This window comes from Colias eurytheme, chromosome 17 (genome assembly GCF_061535395.1).
Source record: "Colias eurytheme isolate Ceu_HAF_F1 chromosome 17, ilColEury1 Martin Lab GWU primary, whole genome shotgun sequence".
Taxonomy (NCBI): Eukaryota; Metazoa; Arthropoda; class Insecta; order Lepidoptera; family Pieridae; genus Colias; species Colias eurytheme.
Window position 1 is genome coordinate 3,439,053 of NC_142996.1, and position 19,654 is coordinate 3,458,706.

Consider the following 19,654-nt stretch of genomic DNA (forward strand, 5'->3'; position numbering starts at 1 on the left):
AAAAACCAGAAATTTTGTTAAAGTTTAAACATCGTAGATTAATGAAATATAATAGTTTTCTACACTTTATCCGTTGTTTTAAATAGTATTAACATAGATAAATTAGGAAAAAACGATGCCGTACATTTTTGTGCAGACCACATCTTTCAGGCTGATGAAAGCGACGAAAGCTACAATTTTAAGAGTGCTTTATGGCCATTTGATACAGTACGGCATTAACATATTTTTACCCAACTACGGCAAAGCAAAAGGAGGGTTATGGTTGTTTACAGGTCATGTATGTATGTTCAATGTTCATCTATTCCCAAGTAACTTCTAAACTACTTATCAGAATTCGACAAATGACGTATCATTAGAGGCGTCTGAATTGTTCACTGGATAACCAACGACCAGCTAGCTAAAGGCTATATGGGGTTTCACAAAATCTAATGTGGCGCCCTCTAGCGGACAAAACATACAGAGTAAAAAAATAAAGTTAAGATAAATATGCAGTGTTTGGTATCATTTGAAAGCGCTTTACTTGTAAATTTTGAATATGTATATATTACTAGCATTTGCTTGTGACTTTACCTGTATTCATGGACTGATTGCATATAATTCACATCTTTTCGTTCATAGCTTTTTTATTAGTTCATCAATTTAACGGAGTCCATTCCACCTGACTCCGACTTTCCAAGGTGATAATTAACCACCTCGAGCTTCTTAATATTAATGTATATTTATATTTTATTATAAAAATATAAAGCAAACATATCATTATATGGATTTTTTTCTTTTTCAGATTTTTCCCCTTTGAACCAACGAAAATGTACGGCACATGAAAAAATATTATCTATGCATAAAATACTTTAAAAATAAATTTATTTCGTGTTGCGTCAAATGACCCCCTGGAGTGGGGAAAGAGAGGGGATTACAACTCTCGATTTTTTCCCCTTGTCCCCATGATTTTTGTACGGCGTTGCGGAATAATGGATTAAAAGCAGTATAGCAATAGTATGACACAGATGCCGTACATGGTCAAATGACCAAATTTACCCCCGGTAACTCTCGGAAATTAAATAAAAATTCCGACTTGGTGGACCACCATTTTTGTACGGCACTGAGCGGTTTCTTATTATTTTTAATGGATCTATCGATGGTTAAGAATGCCGTACAAAAATATATGACCAAAATTTACCGAGTCTACCTGTACTTTTCAATTCTCATCTGCACTCAGTTGGACAGCTTACAAGTGACGGCATAGTGATGAATCTTATATTATTTTATCTTATTATTTTTTGCTCTGCTATCGTTCTAGATATGTCCCCTGGTGGTTCATTTGACCCATATTTTTGTTCTATGCGGGCTTGTAGTCTAACAGTGTTATCGGTCAATTAAGGAAAGCTGGCATGTTCACACTTATGCAATTTCACTTACAGTATGTTCAAAAATAAATGCGACTCTAGTTTCATTTTAGACTTGAATTGTAAAATTGTGCGTTGTAGATAAATATATGCAAATATAATTACATACTTATGAAAGCTCTCATAATTTACCTGTAAAATTATAATTTAAAAGTATATCAATTGATGAAGTTAATTATTTATTCTAAATTCAAATTAAATTCAAATTCAAATTCAAATTATATTTATTTGCAAGAATGTAGTTACAAATTATAGATGTTTTTAATTACAATATTATGTGGCTAATACATTCTACCCATTGATTGGGTGTGCAAATATTGAAAAAGAAAGTTGATTAGTCTAATTATTATTTAAATGTACACACAATTCAATTTTCACAATTACGCGAACGCACTACGATTAACACGATTATATCACACACTTATCACACACAATTCAGTTTACACTACTTAAAAGTCATAAATTCTTCAATGTCATAAAATTGTTTCACCATCAACCAGTTCGTCAGTTTATTTTTGAAAAAATTTACTGGTAGTTCCTTGAAATTGTCCGGTATTTTATTATATATTTTAATAGCCATAAATATTACACTGTTTTTAGCTTTGTTAATTCTACACGTTGGGAAATGTAATTTGTTTTGGTATCTTGTCAACATATGCGAATTTACTTCTCCTTTCTTCTTAAAGTATTCCGGGTGATATTTTACAAATAAACATACTTCTCTTATGTACATGCAAGTAATAATGTAAGTAGTAATAATAATCAATTGGATAAAAGTATTAGTAATCATTCAATTATCAAATAATAATTAAATTTCAGGTCATAAAAACAATACAAATAACACGTGCGCTCACTCCCAACACACGGATGGTTGTTTTGATAATGATTTAAATAACGGGCGTTTTTTTAATAATGTGATAACTCTGATTATTATAATTACTTAGTAACTTAATTTGATTTTTGAAAAAAAAAATGCCGATTTTAGTTAAAATTTATATTTTTCTAACAAGATCCTTATCATCCAAATTTCCACCTTAGTGAGAAAAATTGACATTTCTAATGAAAATGAACAAAAAATTAAATGATTTTATTAAATACTGTAAAATAGTCTATAATTCTTCCATTTACTGTATCACAAAATTCTTCATAGATTTTTAGATATTCGTACTACACCAATTACATCACCCTGTATTTATAAACAATTGCAAAATATGACACATACATAGGCCGGGAGATACTGACACAAAATTTCGGGTCATTTGTAACAGAATGGCGGTTCTACAGAGGTCTTATTACGCAATGACTAAAAGAAAAATGATGGTCAGAACTCAGAACGCTGGTACCGGTGGACTACTCGCGTGGGCGTTAGTCGAACTCGTCGGATAAATAGCGAAAGTCAAACGATTTGTAACACAAAAATTTTAGAATTCACCGATAGCCCATAAAAAAGATGTAGGCGGTAGTGTCATGCCATACTTTTCCGGTGTAACTTACAGCCCCCCATACCGACGCGATGCGTTGATTAAAAAAAAAACAATTCAAACATTTGTACCAGGCTAACTTTTGCACAGGTAATCATCATCGTGCAGACATTTACGAAAATCGCCATGCCATACTTTTCGGACGATTCCAAATGGCCTGAAAATTAATTTATTCGTCACGTTTCAAAAATACGACTGTACAATACGTAAAATAATTTTTTACAGTATGGGATCATTATATTCTATTTGTTTGTATACAATTCTACCTAGAAAAAAATATCGCAGATTGCAAACATGGGGCGGATGATTGTAAGACTTAAGCCAAAACTTAAAAAAAAATGAAAAGAATTGGCGATTTGTACCAGTACGGCATTTTTGGAAAGTATATGATGCAACGTGACCATTATTATATTTGCCATACTTTTAATAGAGGGAAAAATTAGTGCCATACTGCTACAAATCGTTCAAACTACGAATAAAATCTTACAATAAGAAAAAAATCTTATACACATTCGCCACCTCCCACAGGTATGGCATTGTCACACTTCTATTTATAATCATTCAGGAGTTGTTGAAAAAAAAATGTAGGGTGGTACAAATCGTTTGGCGAGAAAAAAAAATTCAAAAATTTGCAGATTTTCCGCGGTATGGCGACCATTTGGAATCGTCCGAAAAGTATGGCATGGCGATTTTAGTAAATGGCTGCACGACGATGGTTACCTGTGCAAAAGTGAGCCCGGTACAAATGGTTGAATTGTTTTTTTTAAATCAACGCACTCACGTCGGTATGGCGGACTGTAAGTCACATCGTAAAAGTATGGCATGACACTATACCGCCTACATCTTTTTTAAGGGCTATCGGTAAATTCTAAAATTTTTGTGTTACAAATCGTTGGACTTTCGCTATTTATCCGACGAGTGTGACTAACGCCCACGCGACTAGTCCGCCGGTACCAGCGTTCTGACCATCATTTTTCTTTTTGTCATTGCGTACTAAGACCCCACTAGACCGCCATCCTGTTACAAATGACCCGAAATTTTGTGTCAGTATCTCCCGGCCTAACATGTGCAATGTGTAAATGTGTTGACGTTCCAGCTCTTCTTAATATACCTATACCATTTACCTTGGTAGTAACATGGTAGTAAATAATACTTATTACTTAATCTGTGGTCACTGAAATCTGAATTGACATTAATTGACATTTGAACTGAAAATTGGTGCAATTTTGTTTGTTTCTCGTTTTCGATATTTCAGTTTTCAAATTTTCCCGGTTGCCTAGCAACAGAATCTAAATATATTGTCTGAGATCACAACTCGTATAAGAGCATTATTAAATACATAATTTAATTCATGGTGTCTTCTAATTTATAATTAAATTAATCATGTCTTCAATATCTAGCTCTAAAGAAGTGAAGTCATTTGAAAATAGCAATAAAGAATTTTTACTCTTAGAAAAAACTTGTGAGGCGTTTAAAGACAGCGATGAGGAAATAAAAATGATATTTAATGAGATTAAAAAGCTTTCTCACAATAAAGAAACAGAGATGGGAGATGATGAAGATGTAGAAATGATATTAAAAAGGGCTGAAGACATAGCTAATGAAACAGAAAATTTACTTAAAAGTAGTCCAGTTGCTGTAAACAATGTTATTTCATATTCTGGTGATTCCAGTATTCCTGATATCAAAGTAACTAAACCTAGTGTTGAACCACATAAAGAAAACGACAAGAGCTCAAATGGAAAGGTAAGAAAAACAACACATTAGCATAGAATAATTTATTTTATTTTAGAAATAATTTACTTAAAAATATAATATAAATCACAACCTTAGTTTAAATAAATGCTTAAATATTAAATTATGTCTTATGCAAGTACTTTGCAAGAACTCTCACTCCAGCCATTGATTCTTTAGCCACTGGTTCAATAAAGGATGTTGGTAGAATGAAGCCATATCTGCCAGTATCGCTAAGTTCAATGGTGAAGGAGTACTTGATGCCCTGTCCTTTTGCCCAGTCGTCGGAGCCCCCAGCTGCAGGATATAGGACTCCACTTGATGATCCCACTGTGTATTTTGTTCCACCTGCTTGCTGGATGGCCTGCAAATTAAAATAATTTTAAAATTCTGTCCAATTATTACTCATTTTTTATTCAAACTGCAATCCTCAACTATGAAAAGGTCCAGTGGATTTGCATGAAATTACTACTTCTTTTAACAACTGGTGTGAAGCCAGGGTTGGTGTTAATTTCACAACATATTATGTTTAATTTATTTGCTACCAGTACCTATTTTATGTGTTAAATGAGTTCAACACACACAAAACATTCTTGATCCTGTTGTAGACAACAAATGTTCTTATGGTTCTATTCTTAACTATATAAACTATATATTATATAACATAAAACAAATTTGTGGTGCTGTCTAGTAGTTGTTGTTTCCTTTTATTGTGAAGATAGTATCATGTACTTACAGCAGCAATTTCCTTTCCTACTAAATCTAAGTCCTTGTGATCTGGAGGGACTGCATTGTCATAGCCCCATGGGTAGAGGAGATACTGCCCATAGCTGTGGTAGGTCAGGTATGCGGAGAAATTAGCTGCCGAGTTGGTGATAAAGTCCTGTGAATTACATTTAGTTTCATTATTTGTATATTAAGTACCAGCCTGTATTTGCAAGGATTGTGATGATAAATAATTAAAAAAAAGTTAAATTAAGTCCATGACACATTCAGAATTTATGTTTGCATTTTTAGTATTATAATGATTTTATGGTGAAGGGCTTTCAAATTAGTTAAGATAATTACTGATAAAACTCTACCTTTCTTATCAATTTTATCTAACAAGAGTCAGTAGATAGTTCTCAAGTGTTCTTAATTATTGCTGGATCACACTCTTATATTTAATATTTATTATTTATTATGATTATGATTAGGTATTCTTGAGGACCCACTTCTATAAAGATACTATACTTGAGATATTTATTAAAGTTTCAACTAATTCAAATATTATTAGCATATCTAAACTCATATTATGTACCTACCTCCTCTAAATCAAGTTATATTTTTACCGTAATAAATATCAACATATGGAATAAATTTTTATCATTCTGTTATGTAGGATATTTATTCTGATACAACCAAAAATCTTTTTAAAATTATAGATAAGTATGTTGTACACGCTCCAAAATAATAATACGATAGTCAGGTAATTGCCCGATTCGTGTATGCGAGCGAGCGAGCTGTTATCTGTTTTAGGCTGCGTCCCCAGTAGGCAAACAGTTAGCGGCTGACTGAGTGAGCCGCAAATTTGCAGCGAACTGAAATTTGAGTTAGCTGCAGACTCAAATCAATTTTCGTGCGTTGCAAGCAAACTGTTAAGAGTTAGCCGCTTATTTAGCCAAACTGAGTCACTACGCCCGGCGAACAACCAATCGCCGCCGCCGACTGGAACCGGTTTTGGGTGGGAGTCGGCTGCTCACTAAGATAGTCGGCGCGCGTAACGCTGCAAACTGCGTACAGTGAGCGCAAAACTAGCAAACTGTGAATACTCCATTTGAAATATATGGAAGGGCGTACTAATCCGATACGCCGCTAACTGTTTGCCATACGTAAAAGTGAAAGAGCGCGGCATATTAACGACTGTTTAAAATGTTTTTGGTCTATCCCTTTCCCTTTCTATCCCTTTATTACGTCATTGGATACAAACAAATAGTGAAATAGTTTCGTTTACTGAAAGTTTACACTTCATGTATTCATTCTAAGTGGAAAATAAATATATGGCACTTACTGCAACGGCCCTTGATTCTGGTTCGGAGAACATACGGGTACCACGGAATATATCGCTGCATGGATTTGACGAAGAACCCTTGCCTCCCCATCGATATCTGCACACAATAAATAAGAATGTGTATGTCTTGAACATATTCAGGGCGTAAATTTTCTATAGGTCCTGGACGAAAAGTACTTTAAATAATGAAGATAGCAAATTTTGCTGAAATCAACTATTCCGTTCAAACATTGCGACATCGAACTGGCAAAAAAGAAAACCTAGGCAATTTCATTCTTCCAATTGATACAAATAATAATAAAGAGTGTGTATTAAAAGTACTTTTCCTCCAGAGCCCATGAGAATTTAGGTTCTGTACTGGCAAAGCAAGGCCACGACGAGCTCAAAGATAATGCTTACCCGAAATTCCTGTTGAGATCAGTACCGATACATTGTCTGGTGCCAATCGTTGGTTTTCTATTCTTTCTCCATAGACGATCAGCTTTATGTGTGTATTCATAGCCATCTGGGTTCACCACTGGTAAGAAGTACCTGCAGAGAAAGTCCCGTATAAGAATCTGTAACTCCTTTTTCGCTAGATATTATTGGATACTAAGATAATATTATGCTATACATCTGACAGAATGTATATTATTTCTCATATTTTATACTAGTTTATAAAAGCGAGCGACTATAATTATGTGTCCGACTAATTATTTCTATGTCGTTTACCCCCTTTAAGCGACCTGCTTTACTATAATTTATAGAAAGTGGCTTTAGATTCGTTTCTTCTATGTTATTTTCCATTTTTAATAATGTTATTTGCCTCGAAAGATCTAACATTGCCACAGATTTTGTTTCGTTAATTATTCATAGTTATTTGGTCAGTATTTATATTATGTCCTATCCATAAAGCAGAAAGCTTTTAATCTAAAAAATCGAAATGCAGCTCTTAAGCCGCAGAATTCCTGAGTGGGGTCCCTGTTCAGCACACAGGATCACACCTTATTAATATGTATTTCTGTTTTATATCGTAATTTCAATGTGTTTTTCTATTTAATTTCTGTTTTATTTTTATTTGTCTTTATGTGTGTGTTGAATTAAATGTCTTTTCTTTCTTTCTTTCTTCTTTCAAATGTTATAATAATGGGTTGATTTTCCTCGATGTACTCTGTGGGGTTTTACATTAAAAGACCGAGAGATTGTATGCTTTTGAAAATAACAATCGTTGTTAATATTACTTCTCACAATTTTAATTAAACCTATCACAAGTTTAGAAATAGAAATGAAAATGTATCTTAGTCGTAACTCGTACGTTTTCTTAAAGGACATATACCTCCAAAGGACTTATATGTATGTACCATAGGAAAACACTTAAGAATTCTGAAGACCGCTTTTTAAAGATACTTTAATAGTAATGCCAATTAAACTTACCAATCGATATTCCTAATTTCATCAGATTCTTCATCGAAGTTTTCTGCAATTTGGTTTATTAGATACGTCACTGTAGCTGGACTAATCCATTCTCTAGCATGTATACCACCATCTATAAAGACTGCTTTATTTGTTCTTTGACCATTGGATATGCGCAGAATCTGGAAGAAATTAGATCATTATTATGTTTATAATCCTTCCCATAACATTGATCGTGAACCAGTTATATTATCCTGGAATAAAATAATAATAGTTTAAAAAAACTAAAAAACACGCTTTTTATAGAAAACCGAACTAAAAAATAGAAAATTTTATCAAATTAGTGTATTGTCATCGGTCCTCAATAAATCTACAAAGTTTGAACGAAATCTAGCCGTTTAAAGTGGGTCAAAATCACGCCCAAAGAAGTCGGTTACAAACAAACAAACATACAGGTGAAGCTAATATAAAGCGTGTAAAAATAAAAGGAACTGTGGGTACCTTGAGCTCTCTGCCTTCGTAAGATTTTCCAATGGATTTTACACTGACGATAGCAGGATACGTCTTTGCTAAATAATCCAAAAAGCCGTGAATGTCTTCAATTCTATGATATTGCTTCCACGTCATGCGATGACCTGTTAATGTGTTTTGATTAAATGATATCGAAAGAATATAACTTATTCCTTTTTAATATCTCTCAGTAAACCGATCACAAAGTTATGTACCTATTTTAAATATAATGAGTTAATTTAAAAAAATATATTCCTATTTCCTAATAGCCAACGTTATTTTCTTTTCATCGGCTTAAGAGTTATAATTTAACACAATAAACCAAGAAAATATCCTTTTATAGATTTCTAACAAGTAGGTAACGGCCCTTCAATCTTCCAACTTTCCCTCTACGTAGCTAGCAACCACGACTGGTTATTCACGATTAAAGTAACTTAAGTTACTTTCCATGCAAAATTTCTAAATATTAATAACATACAACACACCACATAATATTAGAAACGACAAATTAGACACTTGAAGGTGCAAATGTTTGCAGTGCTTTTGAATTCAACGACGAACCCCAGTTCGCATTCGGCCAATACTCCATGGGAATGTTGAGGGAATTATATCCCATGTAGGCACCTATATAACCTACTCGACGGTGGTATGACCTATCACGCCAAAAACTGTAAGCTCTTGCTGTAACAAAACCACATCAACCCCTGGAATGTTGTTTACGAATAATAATTCCATATTTTAAGCTCTTGAGAAAAAGAATAGGATTATAGACAAGAGTTAACCAGGTATAAAATATCAAAATTTATAAGGGAAAAGACAAATGTTTACCTCTTCTATCTTGAAGTTCGATTTCATTTTGGTCAAGTGGAGGATTCTCTTCGTTTATCCGCTTTTGCAGGTCATCAATTATTATATTGAAATCAATGTTTTCCCTCTGGAACAATTTTGTCACGTTTTCTACTGCGTTTGATTTGACGAGAACATCGACGTACGAGTGGTTTCCAGACCATGTTGCAATCACTAGATGAAATTATAAATGAAACATTACTCACTGAGTGATATTTTAATTTTGAGCAAAGAGGACTGATATTAATGTATTATGTGATACTTACAATTCCTCCTTCGTAGTCTTCCGAGTATGAGGCGCACGCCGCTCTTTTCTGTTGAAACTTGCCATACTTGAGCTCCAGAATAGTCTACTTTGTCGTCTTTTTCATCTTCCGCAGCTCTTGCTTTGATTTGTGGGACTTCTTCTTTAATCTCATCAACATTTTTTGGTGGCAATTCTTCAGCAATAGCGTTTACCGGGTCATCAGTGGTTTCGCCATCTATACGTTCAACATAAGCAGGTTCCTCGGGTTCACTTGGTTGTTTAACAGAATAAAGATCGGGCCATTCTAAAAATCATGATGAAAATGTAGTCAATAATTATATATATTATTAACGTAAATGTTCAACAAAATAAAATTTACATCAGATTTGTGAAGTGCAACTCTTTTGATGTGAATAAAAAAATAATTTAAAGATGCATAAGATGAATGCATGTTCGTATTATATGAAAATAATGATAAATGAACACTGCCTATTTATAATTTATGTATATCCTAATTTTTCATATTCCAACAATAGTATGATTCCTAAATGCTAATTCATCTCTGCTATAATACCTATGACGAGCACAATCAAATCCTTTGTTTCAATGAAAGGACGATGCTTGTGTTGGCTCCTATGTTAGCATGGTAATTTTAGATATTATCTTTGTTACATTGTTTATATTAATTGAGGTTGAAATGCCACAATATTTATACACGGTATTTAAAACAATTTGCATACCATAAACTGACCGAGAACTGGTCCCCCACTAATAACCCAGAAATTAAGATACCTATCTTAATTTCTGGGTTATTAGTTTTCTTTTAACTCATAATATATTCATTATTTTGACCTTGCGTCGTGTTAAATAGTTTCACTTTTGATTTTATGAATAACGAAACAAGAAAGTAGTCGATTGATTTATTGCAAAGGATACCAGTATTGTTCAACTTTACGGCGGGCTATAAGAACATTTAATGAATCTATAATAGAAATGTTAATTAGTATGCGGATCTCGTTTCATCGACATGTTTAATGGCTTTCTCTGGACGAGGTTCGGTTTTCATTTACGCTAAGCTTGATCTTGACCAGTATCTAAATTCTAACGGTTGTAGAGTTGACACAATTTGCGATGCTATTTAAAACATAGATTTAACCCGTGACGAGTTTACTGTTTATTTTGGAACTGTATACCTAATCTATGAATATTATAATCTATGAGTAGTTATACAATTTTCTTGAAGACTTTTAAATTTTCCTAGAAATTGGATTGCTTTTTAGGCAGGACAATTAATTTAAATTTATTATTTATTTAAAATGATTTATTGCCAGACCGGAGAAATAATTTTAATATTGGTTATAATTTATTATGTAGATGTCGCGTTTTAATTTGATTTACTGTTGTACAATTTGTATTGATACGAATGTTACAGTTGCTCGTATATTATTGTTAGATTAGAAAATACTTATTATTAAATTGTATCAAATGAATAATTTACAGTTTCAATGGCTAGATATACATTATAACATAATAATTTTATTTAAATTTATAATGAGTTTAAGATTGTTTCTGTGCAAAGACAAAATAATGAAGCTTTGTTTTGCACGTCACGATTCTATCAAGGAAAATATATGTTCAGAATAATTGACCCAAGTTCCGGTAATGTTTAGATGTCCACGGACTTAGATTACAAAATAAAATACAGATGGAGCATGTCAATCATTCATCGCCCTTGTCAAAGAAAATACGAAATCAAAAACGAATACGTTCCTCCGCTAGTGTTATAGCGATTCTAGTGTCATGTAATACGTCAAAAGGGGTTTGATATTTTAGTAAAAAAATGCTGTTTTGTGATATTAAAACGCTGTAAAACTTGTTCCCGAAAACAAACAAAAAGATAAAACATCGTTTTACAGATTTTCTGTAGATTATTTGGCTTATTTAATTTTGTATACAAATAATAATTTTACAAATACGAAGGAATTCAAAACTTCAACGTATGCTGCCAGTATTTTGAAAATGAATTTGCCATTTTTAGGGGTAAAATGGTTAAAAGATATTCGAGGATTTTTCGATCGTGAATGTGATTATTTGTATAGTGCAATAAAAGTTCATGGTCATTATTAGATTATTTTAAAAAGCATTATACATTTTTTTGTTACTTTTATAAAAAGCGTCGTTTTCGCTTGCGATTTAATTCATGTGAACACATGATGGATATGATGAAAATAAAATGTCCCGCATTCTCGACTAAAAACTGCCGCTATTCGCATTCATATGTTTTGAAATATAAAAACTTTTTTTAATGTAATTTATTTAATAAATTTAATGTAATTTATTTAATAAATTTAATGTAATTTATTTAATAAATTTAATGTAATTTATTTAATAAAAATTGAATAAAATTATTTTGTCCATGTATAACTTTAGTAGATAGGTGATAAAATAATTTTTACAATATTATAAAATAATATCAAAAATCCGAATTTATATTAAAATAAAAATTAAAACATGACTGCTAATAATATAATTTATGTAGCCTACGTCACTACCACCACAGCTACCTTCATAATTCAGATGATTGCAATGACACCTCATATTAAGTCACAACTCAAAATCGATCCAACAGTTTATACTGCAGGGCGTGTCAAAGAAATATTATACATACATACCTACACTCGAAAAACATAACCCTCTTTCTTCCGTAGTCGGGGAAAATTTTGGGAAAATTTTCAATATCTGGTAACATAACACCCACACAAAAGCACCGTGTACGTACAGTGCAACGGCGAAATGACAGCACACATAGCTTTATGGAAATGACGATAAATTATTCGGTTTAGGGCGCGTTCCCACTATGTCGTAACGACTAATTTATCGTTCGACGACTGTAGTCTCTACCTGTTCCCATTATAACGATTGTTTGTCGTCAACATTTTTTATCGTTTAGCGACTGTCGTATCTAGCTGTTCCCATTGGATCGCTCAGATCGCTCGCATCATCAGCAAGCTACAAATCTAGTCGCCTCTGCGTTTGCTTGGGTTGGGAAAAGCAAACCGAGTACAGACACGAGGGGCGCGCGGGTTTGAGAGGGAAGGGAAAACACGTGTTCGTCTACATAGAGTTGCCGTCCACGATTTTTTTATCGTTTTACGACTGTCGTGCTTGCCGTTCCCACTGTCACGACAAAGTGTCGTCACTGCAAAAACTGTTGTAGACGACAGTAAATTGTGTCGTTCTAAATGTGAACACCTCCATTTAAACATATAAGCCACGACACTTAAAACTACACGATTATCTGTCGTCACGACCCGGTGGGAACGCGCCCTTAGTTCGGCAACGCTCCATCTGTCTTTTATTTTGTAATCTAAGTCCACGGAACTGTCGATAGGAAAATATGCTTAAGTTTGTGGAAAATTAAAGGCTTTTTTAGATTTTTTCCCTCGTTTCCAATATTTAAAAATATATCTATAATTACATGAAAATATAGTACAAACATAAGGTTTCAAATAAAGATAAGCTTGGAGAAGAATCTACTTGTCCGGTGAAAATCTACTTAAAATTTTCTTTAAGCTCTACGTTTAGGTGTCTTCTGAGGTTTATGTAAAGTTGATCGAAAAATAATACAAATTTCGCTTTTGCATTGTATAAAAATGTACCTAAGTATCTAAGTCCAGGTACTTATTTAAAAATGTGCTATTATATACATCATCTATACAGGTGTTAATTATTATGATCGTGATGTAATAATAATTATGCTAAAATATCAAAAGAAGATACTCATCATCAATTATCCTCTTACCTAGCTACCTATTTATTTTGCAAAAACTAATTTTATTTTTCGTAAACAACTTAAGTATGAGCGTCGTAAATATTAATTGTATACAGGAACCCCTTACCTACATCGTCATGTTTCTTAAATAAAAACCAGAATGAAATGGGGTTAACCTAGCATTAAAACCGTTTCATACAATTAGCCATAAAAAACTTACCTTTTCCTGGTTCAAGATCGTTGACCAGCGGTGTTCCGAGCACGGCGGCTATAGCCACCAGAAGCACGACTGCTCTTAACCACGACTCCATGGTGACTGACCACTCGTGCCGGCCCATGGAAGGCGCATATGCAACAACACCCTTATAAGCTCTTATACGTTGTGCAATCGTATAGCATCTCGTCATTGTTATGATTATAATTTTTCTTCTAACGTGGATTTACCATGTGCAAATATTTTGCGATATGGAGTTTACGCTGTGATTTTATTTTATGTTCTCGCTTTAAATATTCATCAATCATGGATGTCATATTTTTCATAATTCCATTATCTTGTATTTAGATATTTACCTTACCTATGCATCCTTTTGATTATGGATTTTGTTATAGATTTTAAATGTCTATATGGTTAATACATTGAAGTCAATATATACTCCAACGAAGTCGTATTAGTGGTCGTAAACGTTTAACTGTATGTTTGTTTAGGAACCAGCTCGCTGCGCAGGCGCCATGCTCGGTCATTGCCATCAAATTGCAGTTATTTAATAACGACAAACTGTTTACTGTAAACATGTTTTTCTTCCAATACTCAGATTCAATCGACCTCTCCAAGGCACTCAGTTTTACAGTTATTCAACAAATTCAATTTCTCAAGTCGATGACCTACGGTTTGACAATTTTTAAAACCGAGGAACAAGTTTTAATAAACATCTGTTTTATTTGAAATTGACCCAGATTTTGAGCTGTGGCTAAACAAACACAACTTGAAATATTAAGTTATTAGTAATATTGAAAAGCGCCTTATTTTCTAATTGAATTAACTAATTTAAGGTTAATCATGTCCCAAAACAAAATGGGAAAGTGCATACGGAAACCCGCCGCAAGTCGAAGGCGAGACCTTTCTCCGCTGGCGTTATCGATTCGAAGAAAAAAGAGGCCGCGAAAGTGGCTCGATTTACATCTGGCACGCCGAAAAAACTTAACAATTGTAAACACGAACAATTGGTGGAAGAACTCAAGGATACCAATGAACGAGTGAAAAGTCTTGAATTATTGAATGTGCAACTCGTTGACGATAACAAGGCGTTAAAGAAAAAGATCAACCAGTTGGAGGAAGACAAGCAGAACGCAGAGATAAAGTTGTTAGAGTGTGAGAAATTTGTGAATAGAATTGCAAAAGAATACCACAATAAGGAATCAGAATTGAAGACGAGTAAACAAAACGAACAAAGCGCTCTTGCAGAATTAAGTAAAGAAAGGAACGAACGGAAAAACTTAACAATTCAACGCGAAAAAGATGCAACTGTTATAAAAGATTTGCAGCGGCAAGTGAAGGAAATGGAGATGATATTAAGGCGGAAACATCCAGACTCAGTGTCTGCTCTAATAGGTTTGTATATTCATAGTTATTATGTATAATTATTATATCGTCTTTGATTTTTGAAAATAGTTTATAAGAAAACCTTGACATAAATGTAGTTTTTTCTAAGTAGATGCACTTATGAAGTTATGAACTGCTCAAAAGGCGTACGATTATGAGAACATCCAAGTAGCATAATAAATGCCTACTATTAACCTTTGAAACTTAAATATATTTTTTTAGTTGCGTCAAAATCGTCTACTGTGGAAGATAACAAAAAGAAGCTTCTAGAAGAACGTATCGTGAGACTCGAGCAGGAGTTAAAAGACAAAGAAAGTCATTTTCACAGTGTCCTCATGACACTTCAAGAGAAATTTACTGATATGAAACAGAAGTATGAAACTCACATTGTCGACGTCGAAAGAAAATTAATGGAGGATCGGAAAGTGAACCAGGATCTGAAGAATAAGATTAATAAAATGAATTTACACGAAGTAGCCGTCCAAACAGTGCCTAAGAATCAAAATACAGTTTCTACGCAAACGTTCCTAAAGCCAGATAGAGCGTCGTCCGCTGTTAGCAGGCTGACACAAAATTCTGCCTTAATTTTTAACAGACTGAAGGAAGACAGTTATCTCATAGCCACTATTAAAGGTTTACAAACGGAATTAACAGCCAAACAACGAACTATAGCCAAAATTAACAGGGAGACAGAAGAGTTGAAGAAAAACTTGAGAAGTCTACAGAAGGAGAAAGAATGTAAAGTATACCAAATCCATACATTTGATTTTATTGAAATTGTGCTCGTTCTTAGCCATAACGATAAATTATAATTTTCCTATTTTAAATAGAAATTCTTTGTCCTTTTCCGTGTGATTTTGTTGTTATAACTAATAACTTCTAACAATAAACTTTCTTATTTTCAGTTCTTTTGAACTTTAATCCACAAAAGAGAGCGGGATGTAAACCAGCAAAATCAACGGAAAATGTAATGCTACGGGCCAATAATGCGATGGAAGCAGAACTTTCAGAAATTCGTAAGCAAAAGGAGGACCTGATGGAAGAGAGGGTCAGTTTGTTATCATCTTTGAAGAGGACTAACGAAGATCTCATTATGTTGAAGAAGAAACGAATTCAAGATGTGAGTACATATTACAAAAGGGCCATTTTTTAACTGTAATATATTTGAGGAACTGCACGGTGAAATCTAAGTTAAGGCTGTAAAATATTGTTAAGTTATATATGTGTTACGGCTAAAGGTAGGTGAGAACATAAACTTAAGATTAGCCGGCTAAACTTAGGTTTATTTTCGACGAGGTGTTAATGTTAGTTTGTTCTATCTTTAGCCGGCTAAACTTAAGTGTAACCGCAGGCCCGTGGCTAAAAATGTCGGGGTGGGTAGATTTGGTTACTATAATACATGTAAGGAACAGGGCGAGTGTTTTCTGGCACTTCGCCGGCTGCTGCCGCAGCACGCTCGCTGCGCTCGCTCGGCTCGTGCGGGTCTTAAGAGTTCTAACCTAACCTAACCTAGCCACCAGCTTTCTGCCCTGAGTCGGGGTGGGTAGATTTGGTTACTATAATACATGTAAGGAACAGGGCGAGTGTTTTCTGGCACTGTGCGGGCCCCTCAAGCCCTCCACCGGCCCGGCGCTAACCAAATCTACCCACCCCGACATTTTTAGCCACGGGCCTGCGGTTACACTTAAGTTTAGCCGGCTAAAGATAGAACAAACTAACATTAACACCTCGTCGAAAATAAACCTAAGTTTAGCCGGCTAATCTTAAGTTTATGTTCTCACCTACCTTTAGCCGTGACATATGGATAAGCTTATAAATGTAGTTTACGATTTTGAAAGCCATAACAGTTTATAATATGTAAATAGGATATGTACACTGTACAGTAGGTAGTATTACAAAATATGCATGTCCAATAATACCTAATATTTTTTAAAGACGTAAAAGTGATTTTACGAACTTTTTGACCTTATCAAAAAATACAAGTATTATTTAACTAAAAATTATTGTATTTAAAACAAAAACTAAAGTACTTTTTCATTATATTCAACAGCTGCACACCCTACAGCTAGCGCACGAAAAGGAGCTAATGCAAATGAACATGCAGCTTTATCCGTTACAAGAAGAAATTAAACTATTGAATCGTACTGTAGAAATATTACAGGAGCGAGTTCGGTCGGCTGATGACAAATTGTTGAGGTACCAAGCCGGGATTAGAGATGACGTTCACGCTGGCGGGGATAATATGGGACCAAAAAGAAAATAAAAATTTGTTATCTGTGCGTAAGGGTTGGGGAATAAAAAAAAAATCGTTTAAAAATTGCAATTCGTTGTCTATGGTCAATGGTGGATATAGATTAATTATTGTGTAATTATATAAGGCGTTTTCGAACGTTTTTTAATAGAAATAAAATAGTAAAGACAGAGGTTATAGAATATAGAGCCCTTTTAAAGAAGCGCAGTTAAAACTTTCCTGCTGAATAACCTATACATATATTTGATAGGATTCCAATAATCTTAATAAAATACATCTAAGAAACAATTAACAACAGCCAAAAGAACAATACTTATCTTCAATTTAATTTGCGGTAATGTTATAAGCAATTGAATGTTGTAATTTAATTTGAAACGGTTGTAATCTAGCAGTTATTTACCTTTACGAGAAAAATAGGTAATAGTTTGTGATTGGTAACTACCTATGTTTTTTAAGGAGATTAAAAATTAGTAAAAGTAGAAGATGACTGCAGAAAGTTAAGTTAAAACTATGTTTTGTATGTATATTAAGTATGTTGTATGAGAAATATATTTTGCGATAAGTTCCTTTGTGGCTCGCGCTCGCCTTACCGTTCGACATAGAAACGAGGTAATGCACTTTCCCGTTTGGCGTTTAGTAGCACGTGTGAATTGCATATGGCCTGCACTCGGTTACCTGTTTGTTTGTTCCAAATAAACATAATTATTAGAAATGATATATTAAGTTCTTGGTTTCTAAACAATCTTGCGTCTCTTTATGCAGGTCAATTATATTTCTCGATTAGATTGAATTTCAATTATAATTTGTTCCATATTTGCGTTTTAGACTAGGAAGGCGTTCGATTTTTGTGAATGTAGGTATTTTTCCCTAAAATATTTATTAGTTTACTCAACGTAGGTAACAGATTGTTATTAACTAATCTATCAACTAAATATTTCATGTTAACAAAACGACCTGCTTTAAATAGTAGATTAGTACAAAAGCCTAGGTAAAATAGAAATAGTACGAATTAAATATTGTTGATATAAGATTATATCCACGACATAATTCCGGGTTTGTCTTTATAATTTATGCTAAAGCGGATGATGTCATTTTGCTTGTTATACATGTAAGGGAGGGATTGTTAATCCTAAGAAAATTTGCCATAACTTGTATTTAGGAGTAATATATTATTTATAAACTATGTAAGAAATCTGTGATTTGTACGCACATGCATTTATATGCAAAGCTATTTTTTTACAACTGTTTTTGCTCTCAAGGCTTTTATACGTGCTAGTCAAATTATTGTGTGATTTAAACCCCCACCGATGTGTTAATGTGGTGCCTTCATAGACATAATATTGATTGTAATAAATGATTTTTATATATTAATTTTGTTTTATTTCTATTTTGTATAGAACTACATATAGACTACATATAAATAAAATAAATAAAATAAATAAATAAATAGACCGGGAGATACTGACACAAAATTTCGAGTCATTTGTAACAGGATGGCGGTTCTACAGGGGTCTTAGTACGCAATGATAAAAAGAAAAATGATGGTGTGATCGCTGGTATCGGTGGTTTAGTCGCGTGGGCGTTAGCCGAACTCGTCGAAAACATAGCGAAAGTCAAACGATTTGTAACACAAAAATTTTAGTATTTTCCGATAGCCAATAAAAAAGAAGTAGGCGGTAGTGTCATGCCATACTTTTCCGGTGTGACTTACAGCCCGCCATACCGACGCGAATATGTTGATTTAAATAAAACAATTATTCAACCATTTGTACCAGGCTAACTTTTGCACAGGTAACCATCGTCGTGCAGCCATTTACGAAAATCGCCATGCCATACTTTTCGGACGATTCCAAATGGTCGCCATACCGCCGAAAATCTGCAAAAAAAAATTTATTTCGCCAAAATTTTTGTATCAGTATTGCATTTGGATTTTTGGAGAGTATTTGATAAAATGTGACCATTATTATATTTGCCATACTTCTAGTAGGGGGAAAAAGTGCTGTCATACTTGAAAATTTAATTTAGTATTAATTTATATAAGTGAAGATTTCCAACACCTAGATCTTTGAAATTTTGTATTTATATTCTTTGATCCTCAAACTTCCAGGAAAAATAAGTGCCATCCTGTTACAAATCGTTTGACTTTCGCTATTTTCCGACGAGTTCGACTAACGCCCACGCGACTAAGCCGCCGGTACCAGCGTTCACACCATCATTTTTCTTTTTGTCATTGCGTACTAAGAACCCTGTAGAACCGCCATCCTGTTACAAATAACTCGAAATTTTGTGTCAGTATCTCCCGGTCTAATAGCCCTTCGTATTTTAAATGATGTTATTATAACACATCTACACAAAATTTGAGACTCAA

At 33.7% G+C, this 19,654-nt stretch overlaps 2 protein-coding genes across 2 annotated transcripts; one reads left to right on the forward strand and one right to left on the reverse strand.

Annotated features, from left to right (window-relative positions):
• The first annotated feature begins 4,100 nt into the window (after window positions 1-4,100).
• LOC149901120 (uncharacterized) lies at window positions 4,101-18,210 on the forward strand. Its single transcript, XM_090111919.1, has 5 exons — window positions 4,101-4,630; window positions 14,486-15,044; window positions 15,258-15,773; window positions 15,941-16,155; window positions 17,086-18,210. Exons 1-5 carry the CDS (start codon window positions 4,268-4,270, stop codon window positions 17,296-17,298), a joined length of 1,866 nt encoding a protein of 621 aa, XP_089968045.1. The 5' UTR covers window positions 4,101-4,267; the 3' UTR covers window positions 17,299-18,210.
• LOC149901121 (carboxypeptidase B-like) lies at window positions 4,648-13,810 on the reverse strand. Its single transcript, XM_090111917.1, has 9 exons — window positions 13,656-13,810; window positions 9,683-9,967; window positions 9,399-9,590; window positions 8,562-8,695; window positions 8,082-8,242; window positions 7,068-7,199; window positions 6,669-6,765; window positions 5,355-5,501; window positions 4,648-4,982 (listed from the first exon to the last, which is right to left on the reverse strand). Exons 1-9 carry the CDS (start codon window positions 13,771-13,773, stop codon window positions 4,743-4,745), a joined length of 1,506 nt encoding a protein of 501 aa, XP_089968043.1. The 5' UTR covers window positions 13,774-13,810; the 3' UTR covers window positions 4,648-4,742.
• Window positions 18,211-19,654: the final 1,444 nt, after the last annotated feature.